The following is a 24,489-nucleotide window of genomic DNA, read 5'->3' on the forward strand; positions in this document are numbered from 1 at the left end:
GCAAGATGCTCAACATCTGAAAGCACCTTCCTGGTGCAAAGACTTTCTAGACACCTGTGAGGCACCACCAACTCTTGATTAGGCACAGGAAGGAGAGGCAGTGGTCCAAAAATTCAGTCAATCCAGTTTTAGACTTCCTAATCCCAACTCAGAAGTGGTGAAGCCACATGAGAAAGCATGCTGAGGTTGAACTCGCTCTACCAGTTCAATTTTTTGTTTTTATTTTTTTAAAACAGGCTTCCTTTGAAGCATCAGGCTTCACCCCACATCAGGTACCAGCTCATCTGTACATCTAGCTGTACATCGAACCCTCCCCCAGTGAGAGATCCAGCCAGCCCAAGCAGTGCACAGGTCAGGGAAAAGCAACACACTTGTGTCAGAAATCTTCAGTCACTCCCCCTTCCCCCTTGAATATCAAACATCAGAGCTGAAACTGCAAAAGTAGATATCAAATTGTAGTATCTGTTCCTGTCACACTGAAGAGAAGCAGGAAAAGGAGCAGTGGCTGCCTGCAGGAGATCTGCTGACAGCACCAGGGCTTGAGGATGCTCAGCACTGATGGCCAATGGAGTGACAGACCTGCCACTGCTGCCCTGGAATTCCAGGGACAGTTCACTTGGATCTGCACTTCAAAGAAAGTGAGCTACCAAGGAAAGAACCAGAACTGTGTGTGCAAGCCTGCTGAGTGCCTGTTGGCAGCCCTCCTTGCACTGACAGGAGAAGAAAGCCACAGCGCAGCTGTCACAATGGTGCACAGGAGTGCACAGGACCTTTTCCTGAACTTTTCCAGCATAAAACCAAAGTAATTTAAGGCAGGGTTGTGAGTAGCTGATCCGAGAGGATGTGGGAACAAGACACATTTGCAGACATGCGATATCTGCATATGGAATGGAGAATAAGAGAGAAAAGCACAAGGAAATTGATGTAGGAAGGAGGGACCAGCACATGCCCAATTCTTTTTTCTCCCTTTCAAGTATTGGCTACAATGTGCCAGAGGTCTCAGGCCACTATGCCTGATGGACCTCGGGATGCTTCCAGTGGTCTCTTCCAGTGTCTCCATGTGACTAGTCCCAGCCGAACAGCAAACATCAAGCATGTCAGTGCCAGCAGAACAACTGGGGAAAAAACACAGAAGCATGTTGGAGCATAAAAAAGGCATTGCCTCTTGTCATACTTTAGCCCCCAGAACAGGGGGTATTCAGGGAAAGATTAAAAGAACCACAATCCCCCTGTACAGGATCCATTACCCCCAGGGCTGTCTCTCTCAGAGTTTTACTGCTATGCAATGAAACTTGTCCAGTGCTTCCAGGTCAAGGAATGTCTAAAAAGTTGGAGGCTTCCTGGACACAGGAGTTAAAATACATTACATTAACAAAATACTCCAAGAATAGTTGAACTATATAAAGAAACATGTACTAGTTTGGGAAAAGCACATTCTTGTCTTACCAGCCAAACAAGCTGAACCACTAAGAATGAAGTTTTGCTGGTAAGAAATGTACCTACTGCAGGAACAGAGCTGCCTGCCAGAGACCATGAACACCTCCACATTCCTGGTGGCCACAACCATCAGGAGACGAGCCTCCAGTGCCCCCATGGCTGTGGCAGACAAGCTTTGCCAAGTCCTGCTGAGTGCTTTCAGGCATGACCAGGCTCCAGCTGCACTTACAGCAAAGGGAACTGTACTGGAGCAGCTCCAATGGTGATGCCAGTCCAGAATTTAGCTTTAGCCACTGGTATTTGGCAGTGGGAAGGCTGGAGGGTGGGAACATGCTCCCTTCTGCTGACCCCTTGGTGGGAATACGCATCTCAAACTGTTCCAGCAGGATTCAGAGTTCACACAGCTCAGTCCCTTTCACGCCAGCATAAAACTGCTCATAATGGTACAGCTTCTGCCAGACTGTGATTGTACAGAATTTGGACAGCTTAAGCCCTTTTACCACGGATGACTACACTCAAGTCTGCTACAGTGGCTGGCAGCAACCAGATAATCCCAGGAAAACTTGTTAAGGCTAGCCTGAGCTCTGCACAGGAGAGGAGCATGTGCAGAGGTTTGCACTGTGAAGCCCTCTGTGGGTCAGATGCTCATGCCCTGCTCCAATATGCCCAACAGCACAGAGCCAATGGAAGTCCACAGCCTTCATCCCAGCCCTGCTTTTCCTTTGGCCTGCCCTACGTCAGATGGAGCTGCTGGAGGAGCCAAGTGGGTGATGGAGGATTGCAGGACAAACATATTGCACTGGGAAGTGAACTTGAGACAACACGAGGGTTGGGTTCAGCCCCAAGGCTCATGGGCAATGATTTCTGCTCTGCTCCTTCCTTAGCAAAATGAATACCTTCAAATATGTCCCTAGCTCTGCTTTTAACAAATAATGTTTTTCAATCTGCAAGTCTTTCTGACCTCAATACAGAGGAAGGATGTGAAGTGTTTACTACTGGCCTTCTTTTACAGGAGTTAGAAGGATTCACCTATAAAAGCATCGTTGGTTAGTGGGGACGAAAATGAGCCGTTCCTGAACGCGCTGCCCGTCAGAGCTGCTATGACCACTGGGTAGACTGTGAGGTTATAGCGGACATATTTGTCAAGCAAGTAGTTTTCTAGATAAAACCTGTGGAGAGAGAGAGAACAAAGTAAGAACTTTCTCTTTATTTTATTTCCATTCCCTAAGAAAGGAATTAGACAGAGAATGGAGGGTTTTGTGGGCCAACTGGGACAAGAGTCCAAAATTTTTCATTTACTAACATTCAAAAAATTAATAAGTAATTTATTTAAGGTAAGTTTAGGAAAAAATAAGGCCATATTTCATATGGTTTCTGTATCACACACTCACCTGTAAACCTAAAGCCGGTTGGGCTCATGCAAGTCACAAAAACATGTTCCTGGCCCACAATGCTTATTGGCATTGGATAAAAGCTCTGCCCAGACTCCCCGTTCATCTGCCATGAATTATAACAGAGGCCTTTCGGTGTTGGGACGGGGACCAAGTGATGAGTGAATTGGAACAGATGGCCACCATTGGTGGGAGGTGGAAGGGGCTTCTGAGGCTCAGTGGGGATCCTTGGGGTAGCTCACCATATCACCAGGCCGAGAGCCAGGATGCTCAGGGAAGCAGTGGTTGCTTTCTCATTGGGCACGTCCCACTTGTAGATCAGCACGACGGCAAAGTTCAGCAGCGTGGCGATGCTGGTCCACGTCACGTACAGTGCCAGCCCGTTCTGGACCTGCCACGCAGCACAGCAAGGGGACAAGAGTGACACACAGGTAATCTCTGTCTTTGGTGACATGTAGGTGCAGTTAAGCCAGCCTTCTGAACCTAGCTGCAGGAAAAGTCCCTCAACACAGAGAAAAGGTAAAGCCTTGGAGTCCCCAGGGGCTCTGGAAATCCAGCCCAGCAGTGTGTTATACTGGTGTTTCAGGAAGTGCAAAGAACAGAGCCCACTTCCAGTTTGTGCCAAGAGATGTAGATGCCATTCCAGAAGGGTTGTGAGGAACTTTTCTGTGCAGGGCAGAAATATTTCCTTAGCTATGTTCTGCCACTGGATCTTTCACTCTGATACCTCCAGCGCTGCACAGAGGTTGCTTTTTTTACCATTCACCCACAGAGCTTCTCAAAAGCCACCTACCAGAATGCGGATGAGCCAGAGCTCAGCTTTGTGACCCTTCACAAACCATGAGGAATGGATGCTCAAGGCTCGGTGGGAGACAAACAGGGAGGCACATGTGGTAAGAGAGAGGATTGCCAGGAACACCAGGGCTGGAAGGAGGAATCTAGGGCAAAGCACATGTACACACACAAAAGACATCACATTTTTCTCAGTGGTGTCACAATGCCCTAATTTGTAGCTTTAGTATTAGGTATTTACTGGCTTTAAGTCGATCAGCCTTTAATAAAGGTAATCACTACACGTAGCCCCTCATTTTGATATATTGCTCTTGCTGTTTTACTCTGTTAATCATGAGGTTGTTTTCCTGGCTGCAAGTGATTTCTTCACCTCTTGACAGTGGTGCTCTCATAAGCCCTTGATGTGACCATCATTATGGAAACAATCCATTTAGAAGAACAGTAGCTTTGAGGCAATCTTAGACTTCAGTGACCAATCTGGCTCATGGGCACGATGACAACATAATGCAAAACCCCCAAACTTTTATGAAGGCTACATTTTGTCCTGGCATAGAGTTTTACAGGTGTGATTAAGTATTCACACACAGAGGAAAAACCCAAAACAAAGGGGAAAAAAAAAGCACTGTGTTGACCCCATCAAGAGTGTTAGAAAGTATTTGTAACAAAAGACAACTTACTCTCGGTCCCACAAAAAGAGCCATCCAACATTGAGGCCATTATTCAGACACCACGCCACATAAAAAGGTATTGGCAGCAAGTCTGGCTTTATGAAGACATATCCAAGCTCATTCCTGCCAGGAAAAAGTGGATGTGGAGAAAGGAAAACAATACACGCATTGACCAAACAAACCTTTCTGGCCTCATTTTCCTTATATTAGGAGGGACTCTACATTGGAATTAAGCACTTTGGCTTAAACCAGACTATTTCTCTTCTGTGTCCTTCTGTGATACAATATAGATTTACCTGTGACTTTCCCTATCAGGCAGTTATTGATCTCATAGCCCCAGAAAAAGTTCCCAGTCCAGTTCAACAACCAAGAGACTCCCCAGTGCTGGTTGTTTGATCTCTAACAGAAAGTAAACTCAAAGAATTAGCTCAATAATCCATTAATTTTGCCCCTGTGGATTCTCAGCCTCTAGCAGTGAGTATGGGCAGGTAGTGGTTAAATCAGATTCCCCAAATTGTTGAAAATGTGGCCTCATAGAGGAGTTTACACACTTTGATACCTGTCCACACTTTAGAGGAGTTCATGTACCTCTCCAAACTGCTTCCCCACTTTGGATGCTGAACATAAGAGATGCTCCAGCCACAGAGCTTCATCATTTCAAGTCAAGATAAATGGCAATGAGTTTGCTCTTTCTAGAAACCCCTGAAAGGGAGGTAAGAGACTGAGCTACTCCAAAAGGGAAGAGTCACTGTCCCTTCTCATTTATACTGTAAACAGTAAATAGGGAAAATACCTTCGACAGATCCCTGACAGGGCGTAGAGAAGCCAGGCAAGCTGCCAGCCATAGATGACATTCCAGATGAGGAAAGTCCAACCAGCTGGTGTGAAATCAGTGCTGTACTTGGCTGAGATGTTTCCAGGGGTTGTCCTGAACAGACCTGTGGTGGTGAGTGTTATTGCAGGCAAAAGTGTTATTACATCCAGAGGATGGGGAAAGACTGCTGATTTTCCTCAACCTTTAGTCTTCCTCCCTTCCCAGTGGGTTCAGGGATGATGAGAGCCTGCCCTTGGTGTAACCCAGCCACAAGCTGCAGTTGGTTTAGACATCCATTATGGGATCACCATCCCCTAATGGGAACACCACACACCTTCCCTCTTACACAGAACCAGAAAAACCAGCTGTCTGTGTAATCCAGAGGGTAGCATGACGGCAGTTCCTGGCAGATTCAGCCAGGTAGTGCTCACACACAGCACCACTGTCATCTACAAACCCACAGCAGCAGCCTGAACACCTTCCACCAGGGATACCAGGGTGTGCAAAGACTGCTTTCCAGCCACCACTAGATCCAGGTTCAGTGGGAACATTTACTTGGATTCCAACAGGCTGGATAGAGTTCAGGCATTTGGCTGTAATACCTGGAGGATGGCCCAGCTACTTCCACCTTTCACAGAACGAGGTGTATTTGGAGAGTTGATGAGGTAGCAAACACATCTATCCCATCTAAGCCACCTCGTATCATTGCATGATATAAAGCGTGAAACCCATCTCTGAACAAAGAAAATTTGCTTGCATTACCTTTGAAAGTTCCAGTGGCATTTCCAGCATTCATTATCACCATGATCGTGAAAGTAGCCAGAGACAGAAACATCACCAAAATCTTCAACTTATGTAGAGCATCCATCTTACTCTGGAACACATTAGAGATATTGTTGGTTTATCCTAAAGGAAGCCTGGGTTGGTTCCACATCCTAGAGACTGTTTTAGAAATGATGTTGTAAATTCACAAACTTTAACTGCCAACTTTTATTTGTGGAGTTTTCATTAGAACTAAGGTGGCCGTTGCATGGGTTAGGAGCATGTCCATTTGAAGAGGTCTCATGAGGTTGCAGAATGGAAATGGGAAGCTTTGGCTCTGCCATCCTCCATTGCAATAGTGATAGCTTAGGTTTGCCTAAGGTTTTCACAAAGGCCTAAATAATTAGCCCACAAAATTAGTTTAGCTGGCATCACTGTTGCAGTTTCACTGAAGCAAACAAACTTATCAATTTTTCCCACTCTAGGAAGCATATATGAAAATGTTGAAGTCTTTGCTTTGCAGCCAAGTGCCTTTTAGTTCAACTTAACTTCTCACATTTACCTCTCTAATCCTATAACTCCGACAAATTAACATCCTTACATGGTGGTATTACCTCCTCATCTACTGGCTGCAAATAAGCTTTAAATGCTTTAGCACGTCTCAAGAACTTTACAGACTATAAAACCCACATTCTTCAATTTTTCAAGGTTAGTAAGTAGTGACTTGAGCTTTCCCAAGTGATCTCCGTTAGTCCAGCATTTATTCTATCCCAGAAAATTCAGTGCTATGAGTAAGCACACATGCACCCAACTACAGGCAACAGCTTTATTTCTCCTCACAGCTCAGCACTTGAGCTGCTTTCTCTCTACAGTGGCACTTCAATGCTTTCCAGGGTTGGCAGGAGCAACGATTGAGTTGTTTCACATTTCTCAGTCTTGAACAATAAATTCCAGTTCCCACTTCAGTGGATTGTTTTATAGTTCCAGGCTTTGTTCACAGAAAGTGCTCCATCCAGACACGTCAAAAGGAAGTGGGAAAGGAAATTCTGTTTTCTGTGAATCTATACATGTTGTTTTTTTCCTTTTCATTTCTATCTTAACAGAAAAAAACACCCTTTTAAAAAATAGAAATTAAAATCCTATGTGGAAGAATGCAAGATATGAAATCCCAACTAAATTTATGTCAGCCAAATCACAGAACAACGTGTTGTCTTCAACAGATACACTGGATTAGCAAATTCTGAAAAGAAAAATCCACTATTGTACTATTGTGTTGTGCTATTGCATTGTAATATCAGACATATATAATTCCTGGCTCAGGAAATAACTGACATGCAGATTTCTGAAAGCCATGAAAATGTAGGAGAAAAATATCACTGTACACTTGTCAGTGATCAAGGAAAGAATACAAGAATAGGACATTTGTCTGCTCCAAACCAGTACACTGGACTAGATGGTCCTGTGATCTCCTTGTCAGGCCAAAACTCTGTCCTCCCACAGTCCTGTAGTTGACTTCAGCACCACACTTCTTTTTCACTAGCATATTTGGAAGAACCTTGGTTGCACAGCTTCAAAGAAACCCATGCTTGCTTATGGAAGTCTAGGAGGAAAGCCTTATTAAACAGGTCAATAGTTTCACTAGTGTCTCTCACCTCCTGCCTCCAACCTACTGCTTGCAATAAACGTCTGCAACATTTCCTGCCTGCAGTCTCCAGTCACAAACACCCATTAGAAGAATCAGAAATATTACTCACAGCAATCCACACAGGCTTTATGGCAGCGTTTTACAGCTGTGGTTCAGCTACAAGCAGCTCTGGGGAGTCTCCGCCTCCTAACCTTATCTAAAGAGATTTCATACAACTCTCAGCAGATTAATAATCACTTATTATTAAAAGAAAAATAAAAATTCACAGAGGTTAGACATACTTTCTGCCTGTGTGCTGCTGCTGCAGCCTCCAATTAGCTAAAGCCTCCCAAAAACAAGCACTTATGCAAGAGAAATGTGATTACTTAACCAAAGCCTTTTATAACAGCCAGACATTTCGTATAACATTGCATGTTTCCAACTTGTTGGCAGACAGAAGCTGATGAGTGCATGCTCTGGGCTTTTGCCTGCTTTGTCCTTCCCTATGCCTGCCAAGAGGGGGGAAACTGAGCACTTGATGCAAAACACTGCATCTCAAAATCCTAGTGCTCCCCAGTGGGAGAGGCTGGCAGGGGGTGCTGGAGAAACAGATTGGATTTGGGGTAAATGGAGATAAAAATGGTTTGAATTGGAAAGGACCTGAAAGATCCTGTGGCTCCAACAACCCCCCCTGCCATGGGCAGGGACACCTTCCACTAGACCAAGTCACTCAAAGCCCCATCCTGCCTGGCCTTGAACATTTCCAGGGATAGACACAGATGTAATACACAGAACAGTTTAGGTTGGAAAAGAACTCAAAGAACCCATAAATAACATAGATCCATAACCTGGATCCCATGAGCATCTTCAGATCTTCCTATTGCCCCAGATGAAGATTGAGTCACAAGTAAATTTTTTGTTCTTTGATATAGAAAAGGCTCCTGTCCCCCAATGCAAGCCCACCCCACAGAAGCAGTGCAAGCTGAGCAGTCTCCACCTGTACCTCTGTCTGCTACTGAACCACAATCTCACCACATCCATTCCTTCCATTTTATATTTCTGCTTGTTTCCTCTCAAATTTAAACTCCTATAGCCAATCTAAAATATTCTTCAGCATTGAAATGTTATTTACCTTGTGCAGCCACAGTGGTTACCAAGCAGACAGTCTGGCTGGGAACTGCCCCATGTGAAATATAAAGGCAGTGAATTAACTAGCACCTATCTTCACCCATTGGAAACAACATCATGGGACTGGGAATTAACCCAGCTGGAGCTTCCTTGGCCATTGAGATAGGGGTGGAAAGCCTATATGAACATGGATTTGCCAGCTGTGGGAAGTGCAAGGCATCCAGCCAGTACTGTTGCTGTCTATTTATCAGTGTAGGTGTGAGGTCCACCCTTTGAAGGCATTCTCAGGTCCACCCTGTGGAGGTATTCTGATGTGGAAACCGGTGGTTTAAGTACAATTATTTCTTATTAGCCAGATGATATGTTGTGCTCAACACATGGATCAAAAACAAGAGCTGTTTGTGAATAGCATATTCCTTGAAGAGGATAAAGGCCTGAGCTCACAGCATGGTGGCATTGGCATTTTTCTCTCTGTTTTTCATATTGTGAATCCCCTAGATATGTTCACAGTGACTCTGCCCATGTCCTAGAAGCTGCTTTCAAGTCACAAGTTTATAAGCACTTGTTGCAGCAAGCATGGGCTGACATACAGGCAGAACCATTACAAACATTGAATGGCCTCTCCTCCTAGTAGATTAAAATCTACAATGCACCTTTTCCCACCCTAGACCACGTCTTATTTACAGCCCTCTTATATATACCTAGTGTGTATAGCCATATATATGTCTTTACTCATTACACAGCCCAAATTACCTCAGCATGAGGTCAGACACTACATTTTCATCCCACAAATGAGTGGCCTGAAATTCTTCACTGAATACAGGCCACTTTGTCATACATGTGCCTGTTAGGCACAGCTGGTCAGCCAGGTCCATGCTGGCCTAAATCTAGGGAAAGTTCTGCATGCAGGAAACACTGGACAAAAGGAAAAAACAAAATACATTCACCTCCCCTCCTCCACACACCTTGCTGTCCCATGCTCTTGCTGGGTATTCCACAATGCATCTCTTGTTGCAGTGAAACAACTGGAAGCAATGCCACCACAGTGGTGGCCTTGTCCTCTGGCCACACTGTAATCCAGGCAGAAACTTTAAGCCCACCTTCTGGTTTCAGAAGGTTTTGGGTTTTTTTAGAATAAATCACAACACAGGCCTTGGATAAAATATTCAAAATTATTTTATCATGCAGCAAAAATCCCTGCAAATACATTCGTAAAACACAGAGCAATGTACTTGGTGCTTGTAAAGTTATTAAAATTGAACATCTCTTGCTTCACTAGGCTGCACAGCATTCCCAAAAGTGGGAATGCTCAGGACAGCTATAGCTTTAAGATACCAGAGTTAAACTCAAGGGAAGCTTTTATGGAAAGCCCCTACCTTTCTACAGTGTAACTTCTCTGAGAGAACTTTTAGGCTTATTTCTTTGACACAGGTTTGAATATCTTTGCTGGCCTGCTGAGGAAATAAAATTATATTTTCAGAGGGGTGGCAAATGCAGTTGTATTAATTTCCAACAAGAAATGGTTGCTAATGTTTGTATGCACTAAGAAGCACGATACAATCCATGTTTACAAGAGGATGTGTCTTGAAATCCAGATATGCTGCCGGATGAAATCACTGGAACCAATTCCATGACACAGAGAGAGCTTGGTACTTTTCAAGACAAGTTGTTTTGAATCAAATATAAGTTTGTATTCATCTGGCTCATGATAGAGAAAAAGTTTCCAACTAACAGTTATTTTACCATCAGGGCAGTTTTCCACTGATAAACAGAGGAAAATACAGGCTCCTCCTGTATTACCAAAAATCTTTAAAGGGTCTATCTTTAGACTCTTCAGAGCCCTAATTTCTTTTAACAGAAGAAGAAAATAAATAGGAATAAAAGGTGCTTTTCAAGAAGGAGATCTACCATGCCTATCCCTCCCCATGCACACTCCCTGCAGCACCAAGACATGTTCCACCAGGAGCAGGGCACCTCAGACACCAGCGCACACAGCACAGCAGGACTGGTTGCACCGGGACCACAGCTCCACTGGAAAGCCATGTAAGCATTTACAAGGTGATGAGCTAGCATGAGGGGACTTTGTGCTGGTATTAATGCCCTGCTGACAAGAGGAAGATCCTATATTTTTTTAAAAAACCCTCAACATGAATCCTCTTGCTAGTAGCTGAAATAAAACATGAGCACAGACAGCTTGAGTCCCAGAACAGAAAGCGGAAGCCAATTGCTTTCTACCTAGAGATGTCCCTGTGGAGACCCTGTCCTCAAAATAAACTCATTTTGCACTGTGCAGGAACTGAGAAAAGTTCATCTGTGGGCAGCTCACCCACCTAATGGCACGCACCAACATCAGCAGGAAACTCCAGAAAGCAAAGCCCCAGAAACACCTCCCCAGCAAGGCAGGAGCTCAGATATTATTATCAGTCTGCCAGAGCCTTTTGTTCCCGCCAGCAGCAAAGACAGGTTTAAATCCTAAAGATATTCTGCACACTCAGTGCTCCAGTTTAATCCTTACAGCCACTTGCTTTAACTCCAGGCTTTCCCAGCGTGCTGGGCAAACTGGCACCCACGAGTCAGCGACCTCATTGGAAATCATTTCCAGGCCAAGTTCAGCAAGTGTTGACAACCAAATATACTAATCTTCTAACAACAGCTCAAGCATCCTAATCCTGCAGTGGGTTAATCTGGGTGCCCTCAATGCCAGGGATTTGCCTTTCCTTGCTGCTAGAAGGGATGGGATTTGGCTGTGCACATTAGGATGGGCACACAGTGGAGAGGATCTGTGTTTAGCAATCCCCTTTGGGCATTTTAGGAAGGAAAATCATCTGCTTTTTATTGTTGGAGAGCAAAACAGATCCACCCTTCGGCAGCAGAGAAATATCCCTACATTTGAAGGAATAAGAAGAGTAAGGAACTCACTACCCTCATATTTTCAACTAGACTTTAAATTGCTATGCTAAAAAATCAATGACTGATCTCCAAGTCTTTTCATTGAACTCTAGATTAAGGATATTATTGCAAACATTTAAGTAACTCAGACTAAGCCCTGCCAAGTCTTCTGAGAGAAAGAGGGTAAAAGACAATGCACTTCTTTCTCTGAGCTGAACTTCTAAGAAGTAATAAAAAACATTATCCCCAGATGTTCTCACTTACTGGTTAAGGACTGGCAAGCTTGCCTTCTTCAAAGGCAGCCCAAGAGGCTGCCTGCAGCAGTGTCCAGTGTCTGGCAGACAACATCCACAGCATCAGATCAGCAGCAGCAGGAAGGCACAATGAACTAAAAACTCATCTGCGCTGAACCCACCCCTTCGAACAGGATGGCTGTGAAGAGATGAGGAAAACAGCAGAGCCGAGCAGCAATGAACAAAGACACATTTATATGGCTGGATATCTCCAATTTATAAACTTCTTCACTGCATAAAGGTTATTTTATTCAATCCCATGGCATTACTATCATTCACAGGACTCTTCCATGTCCTCCTCCACCACTGAAGGAATGACAAAACCAAGAGCACTCATTCAGTGCTCTGCTCAGTGTCACTTCTCTGTACTTACTGATTTTAAGAACACAGACATATTATTATCCTGGATACCTCATCACTATCACCTGGGAATGCTTCACAAGCATTTAATTGTTTCTCTCCCTACAATTCCACGTCAAAAGCAAAAGCCAGCCCCTTGCATTGGCAGCAGTGGAGTTGTCTCTAAGCCCTCTCTGGCTACAGGTGGCTGTTTTGCAGAGCTCACATGGCTACCAACATGGCCAGGAACAGATAGGAAGGGAGGAAAGGCACCTGGATGGTGGTCACAGCACAAGTTTTTCTTACTTCTGTGGGAGCAGAGAGCTGCCTTCATTTATAGCTGCAGCATCCAGGTCAGCCAGAACCTCTCATGCAGAAAGCCTGCTTGAGAGGAACTCGGGTGGCCTGATTTTCTTTGTGGTGTTTTTTTTGTGGCACTTTATATGCTTCAATGCAGTAGTGTCACCTATAATTGGCAGCATTCAATGCATCTCTCAAGATGAGCATTTAGGAAATGAGAAACATTTGGATGGCAGCAGCTTACCTACAAGAGGGCAGCATGAAGATTAAACAGATGACTTCTATTCACAGCAGCTGAGTGCCTCACTTTAGTAGGAATACTACTTTAACATAGCAACTTTGCAATCTAATTATCTAGGTATTTTTTAAAGGCAATTGGGGTTTACATGAAATATCATAGTATGGCTATATAGCACCTCCTACATGAACTATTAGCAGGACTAGAATATTCAGTCTCATTACTGTGGGAAATTAATGGAACAAAACTCATTACAAGACCTTAGAGATAGGGAAGGTGATTTTTTATTAAGAAGATACTAGTAAGTTGGTCCTACCCACTCCCACTCTCCCATCAACATACTCACATGCACAGGATTGTATGCATCAATGTGCTCAGGATCAGCCAAGTACAGCAGGAAGCACCGAGGATAACACCACCACTCCCCTGCAACTCTGGATGGGCTCTTCTTCATTTTTGTATGCATCTTTTATACCCTTCAGCAGTGGATATGATCATCTTGTGTCTCACCCTTCATGAGTTTCAGGCAAAACTGAGTCTTTTGTTACCTTTCTTCTAGGCACTTCACAGTCTCTCTGCTGTGGGTCATCATCTTGTCACCTTATCTCTAAAGGCTCTGGTTTGGATTTTTGTCCTCTGCTTATTTATTTGCATGAAACACATGGTGTGGTTCTGCAGCAATTAATACATGCCACACCTTTAACCCTTCATCTGCTGTTTTTCTGTTGTCTTCAGCCAGGTGGTTCCATTCACATCAGTACTGGTATTTCTGCTGAAAACCTCCACATCAAGCAGGTCTCAACCACGTGAGATCCTGGCACAATTTGGAAGCCGTCAACTTCCTGTGAACCAGGGCAGGGAACAACATGGCAACAAATTACACAGCTTCTGGCTGGCCATACAGAAATGCAGAGGTTGAAAATGTCTGTGTATTGTGGCAAATTTTAGGTAGCACTCCCTTGAAGTGATTCTCTTGTTTATTTGCTACCACACAAGCTTCATTCACTTTCCTTCCCACTTCCCTTATCCTTGCTTCTCCATCTGCTCATCTGTCTCAATCTCAGTATTCCATACAATTGCTCCCATCCCCTTTTCCTTAGAGGAAATACCACTTCCAAAGGCTGGTTTCTGCCAATGTCTACCCTCTCCTCTTCTGCAAGGATGTGCAAAAGTTCTTTCAGACCTATAACTCAACAGAATCATTTGGCTACTTCCTGAACACAAAAAAAGCACACCCTTTACTCCATGTTCATCTTCCAGACAAATTTCCAGGCTGCCTCTCTGAACATGGAAGTGTTCAAATAATGAAAAAATTCAGACAAATTTAAGATAAAACATCAGTTCCCTTCTAAATTTAGTCAAAACCATTGAGACCTCTTGTACTGTCACTTGGCAGAAACAAACTAAGCCTGAGGCAAGAAAAAAAGACAATGGAAAATTTCAGCAACAAGGGAAAACTATAGCCAAAGTGGGAATTTTGGTGAAGTCAGAAGAGAAAAAAGGGAGCTCTAGCAGGAAGAATAAGGAAGTCATAACTGCAAACAATGGTGTAGTTTTTGCCTACAGTAAATGCACATGTTACTGAAGACATGCACACCCATATATCCAGATTCTCACTTTGCAGCCTCCCCAGAGTCATGCAGTAGGTGTTTTTATTCCTCCAAGCTGGAGACCAGCTATGTCCATGGAAAGCCAGCTGAACACAAGGGCTTTACATCTCAAGAAGGTGAAATGCAGTTTCTCACAGAAGCCTTTTTCAACACACAAATGTTCCCAGGCCCTGCCACCCACCACTGGAGCCTGCCTGCTCCTGCAGATGTAGGTGAGGACCTATCCCCAGTGCACCCCAGTGCAGCTGGTGATTTGTGCTAAGCTGTGTTTTGGACCTGAGGTGCCTTATCTTGTCCTTTGGCTTGTTCTTTGAAGGGACTGGAATCCTTCCCTTGGGCAATGTAGAATATTAGAATTGTTTAAGCTGGAAAAGACTGCTAAGATCATGGAGCCCAAATGTTAACCCAGCACTAAACCGCGTTTCCAAGTGCCAAATCTACACAACTTTTAAATACATCCAGGGATGGTGACTCCAGCACTTCTCTGGGCAGGCTATGCCAGGGCTGGGCAATGCTTTCAATGAAGAAATGTTTCCAAATATCCAATCTAAACCTCAGAACATCACAAGCATCCAGAAAGCTCGAAATCACGATCAGCCACCTCTTTCAAAAACAATTAGCTGCAGATTGATGAGGACTGAGACCCCACAAGTGTCAGAAAAAACCAGTAAGAGTCCAAACCCTGTGCAAACTGGAGAGGCGTCTCTTAACATATTTTCCACATATTTCCAAACCTTATGCAGTCTTAGCCCAAACATCCTTCAGGTTTATCATGGTGTTACTTTTTGCAATTCAATCATCAAAGCAGTGTCCGCCCTTCCTCCTTTTCCTCCTTCCTACTAATTAATTTTTAAGCGAAACTTATGGTGTTAGCAGTTTTGATCTGGTTATTCTGTTGAGGCTTGTCTACAGTCAGAATCCACAAAACCTCAGTAGTGCCATCACTGCGAGCTCACTGTCATGTCCGGGAAGCCAGATGAACTATCAGCTCTCCAGATAATAGGACAATATCCTTCTCTCCTGCATTCCAGCTTCCAAATCAGCCATCAGCACAGGGCTTTGGCAGTCTCACAGACTAAGGCACCTAACTGGCACATAAAGTGGGCCATGTAAGATGCAGAGGGCTGACCAGTCAGTCCCCACCCCTCTCTCATCAGCTTGAGAAGCTCAGACACAAGTTGAGGCATATCATGACTCATTTTGTTTGAAAGTTTGTAGAAGTGATAGAGTCAGGTCCTAGAGATAAACACAAGACCATTCTCACCAAGTGTATTTTTTTTTTAAGGACACTAGTTATTACTGCTAAAGAGGTTATTTATAGGCTACATAACCTGCCTGTTTGCCACATGGTCCTGAAAAGCTCCTGTGTTAAAACACCAGCAAACCTAAAACCCACCTTGAAAAACTCAGCTGCTGCAAATCAAGGAGAATCAGGGCTTGTGCCAATTGCTGAAAGACTTGCTCTGACCACGAATACTTCCATAGAGAATTCACCAACAATGTGAGAAAATGAACATAGGAATTCCACTTTCAAAAATTAGGAAATGCACACTGAAAAGAGCAAACTCAAGCAGCAAAGGTTTGGGGTTTTTCTTTTGGGTTTTTTTCACCAACATGAAACTGTCCACACTTTACATGCAGGGTGTTTTTTCCATATTGGGTTTGGACCACAACAACTCCAGCATTGTCCTTCCTAACACATTCATCCTTTGCGGCAAGTGTAGATCAAACCTACCTGCTACAGTAGTAAAACAGAGTAATAACAACAAGATCCATAATTCATTATGATGAAAGGACTGCCATGGCTGGATCACATTATATCAGTGGAGGCTATAAATCTCCTCCTATTTTACTCCCCACAAAAAGAGCACTTTCGCAATCAGAGAAAGCTGCTGAGCCAGAGATGTGCTCTCAAGGCATGTGAGTGTTCTGCAGGAAAACATCTGTCACTTGGCAGTGTTCACCTGAAAGGAGAGCCCTGGGTGATATGGCACAGAAGTGAAAGCTTTTTTCTGCAACATGCCGTACAACAGAAAGTGAAAGTGTCTGAAAGAAGAGAATTTCAGCTTTACTGGGGGAAGAACCATTATGATCACTTCATAAAACTCCAAATATTAAAAGCCATTATGCTGTTCTCACACCCTAAGTACACCATACTGAAGAAGCTCCACTTCTAAAGACTGCTCCACATGCCTGATAAATATTTTATATATCAACTTCCACATCCAACATAAAAGGAAATAAATATGTAAAACAAAACAAAACCCATCAAAGTCCCAGTAGCCTCCCCTACCTGCCCATGAGGAGGAGGCTTTCCAGAGATGCCAGCAGGATCTCTGCAGGTGTGGATGGTTTACTCAGACCATTGGATGCACAGCAGCAGAACAGTCCTGTTCAGTCACATTTCTGCCCTCTCAACCATCAGTGTAAATCAGATTTACACCCAGAAGTTAACTGGTCTCTTGAAATAAAAGCCTGGAAAAGAGCTCAGACCATTCCAGAAGGATGAGTGTGAAGCCAAGGCCTCCCAACCAGACTATCTAGGGATCTTTGTGTCTTGGATAAGGCTAGAGGTCGTTGCTCAAAACTACTCATTCATGGCAGTCACAGACAGCAAGGTTTCACCATCATTCAACACAGTGACTTTCAGAGGAACTATTTCATTCACAGGACTTAGTAAAAGAAACTTTTGGAGACCATCCTGAGAACAGAAGAGAACTATAGAAATACAGAAAATTTTTTTAAAAATTATATAAAAATTATATATATATATATATATATATATATATATATATATATATATATATATATAATGCAATGGGAGGACCTTCTGTTGAAAAAATCCTGGAGGAGATAGTTACCCGTGTGACAAGAAATAGAAGAGTACCAGTAGCATTTATCTATGTCAGGGAGCAGCACTGCCATGAAGGGGGACAAGGAGACCCAGCACAGGCTGTGCTCTCACCCACAACAGAGTCCCTGAGCAGAGCTGGGTGCTGGTAGAATCTTCCATCAACAGCCCCAGACACAGCAAAGGGGTGGCTCAAGCCCAGGGGTCACCTGGGGTTGCAATCATTGAAGGGGGCTGAAGACAAGCTACAAGACATCCCCTCAAGGGCCCATCCAGACAGCAAAACCAGACACCAACCCACTTGTGAGGCAGCCAGGGCTGGGCTCAGATAAAGCTGCTGAGTAGAGGGTTGGGTGGAGGTCCCAACTGAGGTTGCTCAGAGCACTTGGGACCCTCCGGGTGCTTTGGGAGTTTGTTGGGGCTTTTTCACCGGAACCTCAAAGCTGCAGAGGTCACAGCTGGGAAGCTGGAGGAGCAGCAGGACAGTGTCTCCATGAGGAGAATGGCAGCTGGGAGGTTTATTCCCATGACACATTGGAGCAGCAGCATACAGAGCTCTGCCTGCTGTGTCAATGAAGACCACTGACCACTATGGGCCTTTGTTCTTTGCTTTGGTCTGGCTGTCAGGACTGTCAGGGATTATAAACATCAGCACTGCAGATTTTGGTGTTGGTGCCAAAAAGCAGAGCAATCAGAAGTTGTGCCTCCTCTTCCTTTCCAACTTAAAGCATTTCAGCTAAAAACTAAAAAGATGTTGGGCATTTTTTAATCACTGCCATTCAAACTTAATTTGAAAAAGCAAATTCATGGACTTAAATGCTACTTTTTAAGGGCCATCTAAACTAATGCTTGATGGAAGACCTCATTTATCCCCCACTAGTGCCTGCAGACTTTTTTCTCTCTCCTTGTTTCTTTCACCTGCATACATCCTCATCGCTTCTTTTATCATCGGCATCCCCTTGCCAGGTCCCACTTCACAAGTACTCCCCTTACATAATTGGACTTTTTACAGGGCCTCAGGGCAACCTCTCTCCAAAAAATCCAAGAAGGACATTCACTGAAAAGGACTGAAAAAGTCGACTTTCTCTCTTTGCTTCCGAGCTTGGGATGCAACCACAGAACAGTTTATCTCCAGGGTAGTTAACAGGAAAAATGCCAGCAGGTGGCATTCCAGAATAGCTTCTGGGATCAGCGATGACAGCAAAACCTAAGCTACACCCAGGGCTCCTCTTACAGCTGTTGACATCTGCAGAGTGGAAGGGGATGCAGGAGAGCTGCAGCAGCATCTCCACCCACAGCACCTTTAGGTGATGGCTGCTGCTGCTCCTCTCTCCCTCCCTCCTCCTTCCCTCCAGTCTTCAGGTTGTTTCTCACAAATAAGCACTTTAATGACATTTGTTTTGAAATTTCTCCTTGGAAGAAAGTATCTGGGTGATGGATGAGGCTGCCATCCGTACACTGAGTCAGACTCTCCACTTCTCTCTTCAAGCACTTGAGTATCTCTAAGTGCCATCTGAGCTGAAAGCCCTGAATATAAAGTCACACAGACAGGAGAGCCTTCAGTACAAGATACATACACGTACATGCATGCATTTGCATGTAGCATCCAGTGGCTAGTAACCACTTTGGCTCAACCTAGTTAAGACAGCAAGTTTTCAAAGCTTTCTTTGCTCACCCTTAAGCTTTAGTGGGATAAAAATAACATTGATCAAAGTCACCCCTTGCCACAGTTGTAGCTACTTCCACTCTCAGAAAAGCAGGTATTGCCCAGGCTGTGAGCAGCAAGACACCTGCTGGCTGTGCTAAAGCCTGTTATTTCAGCCTGAAGTAGAAATACCCTCTTGTCTTGAAAGCCTCACTGCTGCAACATAATAAGTCATGAGTAAAATACAGAAAAAGCTTGTTCTGAGCATTTTAACTTGATTTGCCTCCTGGAGTTGGATAAATGGCTTCATGCACACACCAGCATGCCTCGGGAAGCATCAGGAAGCCACAGCCAGTGTAATCTGAAAGCTCTAGGTTACATTTTGACCCAAACAGGAAAGTGATCTCAGTTGTGCAGCAATGAATTCTCCTCATTTGCTGAAACAACTTCTATCACCACCACAGGAAAAGAAAACCATAAGAAAAACAGGTGGATAAACCTCTGGAGAGCCTGTGGAGATGCCATGAGCACCCTGACTTCCAGAGTTGTTACGACAGCTGGCGGTGCCTAGGGAGGATGCAGCACCCAGGTTGTGTAGGCATTGAGGAAAAAGAGAGTTTGAATATTCCTGCCCCAAAGTCAACAAGAAGGGTGAAAGAAAGATCCCCTCCTCTGCTTTGGAACTGTTTATTCAGAACAGAACACTTTAAAGCTATCCTTCTCCGTCATCAGCCTTTTGGGAAAACAACGGCTAAATGTTGCCTTTGAGGAATCAGTGCCTGGCTTATCTCATCTCTGCACCTCCTAGTACAGCCTCTTCTTCCAGGAGCATAGCTCAGTTTTCTGGAACAAGGAGTCTCCCAGTGAGTGGCTCAGTGGCCACAGTTCCTGTCTGAGCCTGCATGAACATTCCTGCCATTGGAACAAAAGCGACAGAGGTTGGAAACCAAGAACTCTGTGGATGGTGGAGGGTGTGTGTCACTGTGGCTGCATCCTAAACCACCGACTTGGATAAAGCCAGGAGTCCCTGGTTAGCACGGCTGGAGTGGTGGAGCTGCAGAGAGCAGCCAGGTGGGAGATGCCTCAGCAGGTAACTCTTTCCCACAAGAGAACTTTAGGATTATTGGGAAGACAACATTATGACAGTCAAACTGGTCTCTCACCCATAGAGCATGCAGGCACCTCATGCCAGGTTGCATTCACTAAATGCCAGACCACAGGCAATAGGTGTATCCCAGAGACACTTCAGCTGGACTTGGGACTGTCTGTGATCTTTGCTTTGACCAGTGGTACTTTGGTCTTAATTATTGCACTGTGGTGTGTACCTGATAGAGGTGGCACTGGGATTCAGGTTCCAGAGGAAGTCAGGAAAACTGGTTTCTGTTCTCATCTCTGCTACTCATTTGCTGTATATCCACGAGTAGTTAATTAAGCCTCATCTTTCCCCACTTTAGAACTGTGAAAATTACATTTATCTCTCTTTGTGAAGAGAAAGGGCTTGGAGACATTTGAATAAATGCCCTCAAAGAGCCAAGAGTTGTTATAGTTAGTTATATTAATCTTGGTCCTCCCTGAATTTTTAAAAGCTCTCCTGTTCTGGTGATTCTGCTTCATAGACAAGGCAGAAAAAACTGGAGTAAAATTACAGAGTGACTCTGTATTCTGCTGTGGGCTCCTTGTGTTCATTTGGCTGAATCCAGCTCACCTCCAGCCTTCTTGTTACCTTGCACAGGTCCCAAGGGAACTGTCAGTATTGCAATGATATGACCATCACTGCAAAGTAAATAGGATTTTTTGTCATGCTGTCATGGTGATTAAAAAGCAGCATCATAGCTTTTAACTCCTGAAATAATTCTGGAAATTACTAAGCTACAGGAATTCTGGCCTTGCATAAGTAACCTTTTTTCAGAACAAGGGGAAAAATAAGATCTTACTCTACAAAGGTGTTTAGCACCTTATTTTTTCTTTAGATGCCTAAATTTCAAATGAAATTGTGAGCTCTAATAAGCAAATAGTTCAAGCATTGCTGATGTTTACAGTGAGGAGCCACTCCAAGATTCATGAGAGACTTCATTTATGATGCCAATGGGGAAATCCTACCCCTTATACTCTGTATGAGCTTGTTTTCCAGACTTGCAAGGTCCAGGCTTAATTTACTGCCTAAGAATACTCCTGAGGGCTTACAAAGTCTGAGGTAGAACTCACTTCTTTTGCTGCTAATAGATAGTAAAATGAGAGTAAGCTATAACCTTTATATCAGCAGCAATATTTAATAAATCAAACAACACTGAGGAACAATCCTGGGCACAGGAAGATGACCAGTGTTGTTTAATTCCTTAGAAAAATGGTTGGTTTGACCCAGGCCAAGCAGCAGCCTCCCAGATGGAGTCTGAAATTACCACTCCTGCAGGAGTTAGCACGAGGCACAGATCTTCCTTGCTGTTTGCATGTGCCTGTTCAGTGCAGGAAGCTAAAGAAGGTGTGGACAAAAGCCTATAGGATGAGCCCTACCAACCTCAAAAGCTCTGTCTTGCTTTTAGACATAAATAAAGGAGATACATAGCAGAAAGGGTTAATTGTACAGGTCAGATGTGCTGCTCCAGAACTTAAAAGCTCCAAAAGAAGAGGGGAGTGTCTGCATTTGCAAATGTGTGTGAGTCTGTGTGGGTGTGAGTGTAAACATGCACATTCAGGGGGAAAAATCTTTCAAGAAAATCACAGAATATCCGCCACCTTTTTTTACAAGGAAAAGAGATGCCAAGATCTTTGAATTAATTATTCTCTGTGAATCACTCTTGCAGTTAAAAGCCATACCAGCATTTCCAGAAAAACTTTCAGTTCGGTATATGTAAACAAATTTAAAGAAAACAAACAAACAGACAAGAAAATGTGAAGATAAAAGGCTTGAGATAATAAGATTAAAGATGTTAATTGGAGACTGTGGCTTCTACAGACTCTGACAGTGGTAGCTGAGTTCCTACAAAAGACTCCAGCTCTACCCTGCCGGTCCCAATCACTGTGAGCCTGTATCCCAGCAATGCTCTCGCCAAACCCACCTCAGTGTGCAGGCTTTGACTCAGAAAAGCACACAGGCACATGTTGAGGTGACAGGTTTAGACTTTCGGATTTGTGCATGTATTTAAAATCTTCAGGTCTGCGTTTAAATACATGATTACAGGCAAGTGCCTGCATAAGTGCTTTGAACTTGGGCAGGGATCCCCAAACAACGCATGTACCCCCAGCCTACTGCTTCCTGGCTCACTTCATTCCTCACCAAGGATGCCAACATTTCCCACCCCAGCTTCAAATCAAGACCTCAGTGTCCTCTGCCTGCACATCATACTTGGTCCTCATGTATAAAATCATGTATAGCCCATTATTTTAAAGTCTTGAGCTTATAAGCTTTCCAAAAGAGATGAATCGTCTAAAGAACAGGTGGGAAAAAAACAGGGCAGTTTTATGATGTGTTTGTTTTACTTTACACCCTGGATTTACAGCTGATGAACTCACAAGGAGTCATCTATTGTTCTTACTCTGGCTGAATGGTTTTACTTGAAAAGGGAACTGATGAATTAAAGCATTTAATTATCCCACAGTTTTAAGTGTTGTTAGAAAATGCCTATCAGTTTTAAGCCTCTATTTTCCAGGAAACCACTGTGTGAGTGTTTCTACAAGGAAAGCACGCTCATGGGATAGGCAATGACCACATCAGGAGTCGGAAAGCACGTCAGTATGATTCTTCCCCCTTCAAACAATCATGTTTACATGCACCAAGCCATTGTAAGCGTATTGCTGCATTACTGCTGTTGCAATACTGTGCCTGCAAGAGACAGTGTCAGCCAGAACAACAAGCCAAGAAAGACACTAAGTCTTTCCAATTAAGCTTTTTTACCTAACAAGTGTTTATTCAGGTTCACTCCAAATGCTAGAAAAGATTAAAGATTCCCTGAAAAAGGTTCATAGCTGCTGATATGGTCCAAGCAGACGAGGGGGAAAGGAAAAGTTTGTGCAATAATAGAGATGGGCTAATGCATTGCAACAAAAACATTTCAGCCTGAGAAGCTGCTACTGTGACTGTGGGCTGCCAGCAGGGCAACGTGCCAAAACACTTCTGAAATGTGACTGCGGTTATAGAGAGCAATAAGAAAATGTCTCACATGCCGGCGCAAACCTCTGCTATCCCAACAGAAAGCACAGAGGAAATGGGAATGCAAACAGAAGCCTGGTAGTCAGCTGCAAGACCAGCTCTCTCTCCCTGACATACTTGCCACCCAGCAAGGTGCGAGACAGGAGGCGATGGAAGTGCACTCATCCCCCTGCTCATAAGTAGCGACAAAATCTGTCTATAATTCCTGTAGTTCTTCTGAAACTGTTGCTCCAAAAGTGGGAATCTGGCCTGGTTACATAAAGGCTTCTGCTGTGTCAGACCAACTCTGCTTCAGATGAAGCAGGACATGACTGTGCCTCCAGCCAGAATGCCAGGGGTTTAATTACTGCCTCTGCCACCGACGTCCCCACCAACCTCATACCAGTCATGACGTCAGCTGCTGAAATCTGTTTTGAGTCTGTAAAATTAAGCTGAGTACGTGCTGTCTCCCACCACTTCTCCTGCCTGTGTGGATGCTACATCTCCCTGGGCAGAGCTGCTCTCCTACGTGGTGTGTATCTACAGCGCAAAGCAAAGGGGGAGAGCGACAGGCTGAAATAAAACCCTCACTGGAGAACATTAATTGCTTGGGTCTTCTTCCCCTGTTTGGTTTCATGTTTTTCTCTTGCAGGTTTTCCATGCTGCCTTAGCCTTGAAGACCTCTTCTGAAACTGGCGCCCACACCAGTCAGCAGTGCCTGAAAGGGAACTTTCTGAGGCAGAGCATTTCTGGCATATTTTCTAGTTGCCATCTGTCTGCAGGGAAACATCCTCAGGGCAAGAGCCTTCTGTGTCACAGGTTATATTCTGTTAGTCCCTATCAGATAATAAAGCTGTTATTAATTAAGACAGGCTGAGCAGGGACTGGTGCTGTATATATACAGTGTGCACTGCACCCAGGTGAGTGGGAGGTAAGACTGGGAGCCTGGAGACCTGCTGAGTATCTCAGGGGTCAAACACAGGATTTATCTAGGCTGATACTGGGTATTTACACTGTAAGTGGCAGTTCTGGGCTCCTTCAAAACCCTGTGGATAGAAATAGATAATTGTAGACCTCGTGTTTCCACAGGAGCCATGATGGTTCATTCCATCCTAAATTCCTTTATATAGAGTCTCAGCATCAAGCTGATGGTGCTGAAGTTGGACAGCTGAAGGTGGTGAGATGAGTCTGACTCCAACGCACTTGACTTCTCACAGTTGTCCTTGTTGATATGGTGATGGTGAGAACATTTCTCAATTGGGTACCCTGTGAGTGAAAAATAGTACCCAGCTTATTTTTGTTTAGAGTTATATTCAATGGCAGAACTGGCTTTCCCAACATATGGACAAAACCCATGTTCTTGCCAACAAAATTTCTACTGATTCCCAGAACCCTGCACAAACATGCATTTTTGTGCTAGGAAAAACACATGTACCTTTGCTAGGAAAAGACTCTAAGATTTGAACATCATAAAACTGTAATTAAAATTAACTTTTTTCCCCAAGTAAAGCTCTTCCAGAAAAAAAAAACACTTCTAAATGAGATGTACCCTCAGCAAAGAGGACTAGATACATACCCCTGT

General features: G+C 44.1%; 1 protein-coding gene across 3 annotated transcripts; it reads right to left on the minus strand.

Moving 5' to 3' along the window:
• Positions 1 to 314: 314 nt before the first annotated feature.
• Positions 315 to 11,919, minus strand: LOC131577530 (uncharacterized). Of its 3 annotated transcripts, XM_058835482.1 has the most exons (10): positions 11,770 to 11,919; positions 9,993 to 10,070; positions 7,619 to 7,705; positions 5,865 to 5,976; positions 5,082 to 5,226; positions 4,298 to 4,411; positions 3,622 to 3,766; positions 3,071 to 3,219; positions 2,467 to 2,606; positions 315 to 1,115 (listed from the first exon to the last, which is right to left on the minus strand). In XM_058835482.1, exons 4-10 carry the CDS (start codon positions 5,968 to 5,970, stop codon positions 1,000 to 1,002), a joined length of 915 nt encoding a protein of 304 aa, XP_058691465.1. In that variant the 5' UTR covers positions 5,971 to 5,976; positions 7,619 to 7,705; positions 9,993 to 10,070; positions 11,770 to 11,919; the 3' UTR covers positions 315 to 999. The 3 variants fall into 3 exon arrangements, with proteins under 3 accessions (XP_058691465.1, XP_058691466.1, XP_058691464.1); XM_058835483.1 differs by lacking the exons at positions 7,619 to 7,705; positions 9,993 to 10,070; XM_058835481.1 differs by lacking the exons at positions 9,993 to 10,070; positions 11,770 to 11,919 and having other exon boundaries at positions 7,619 to 7,805.
• Positions 11,920 to 24,489: the final 12,570 nt, after the last annotated feature.

Source organism: Poecile atricapillus, chromosome 3, assembly GCF_030490865.1.
Source record: "Poecile atricapillus isolate bPoeAtr1 chromosome 3, bPoeAtr1.hap1, whole genome shotgun sequence".
NCBI lineage: Eukaryota > Metazoa > Chordata > Aves > Passeriformes > Paridae > Poecile > Poecile atricapillus.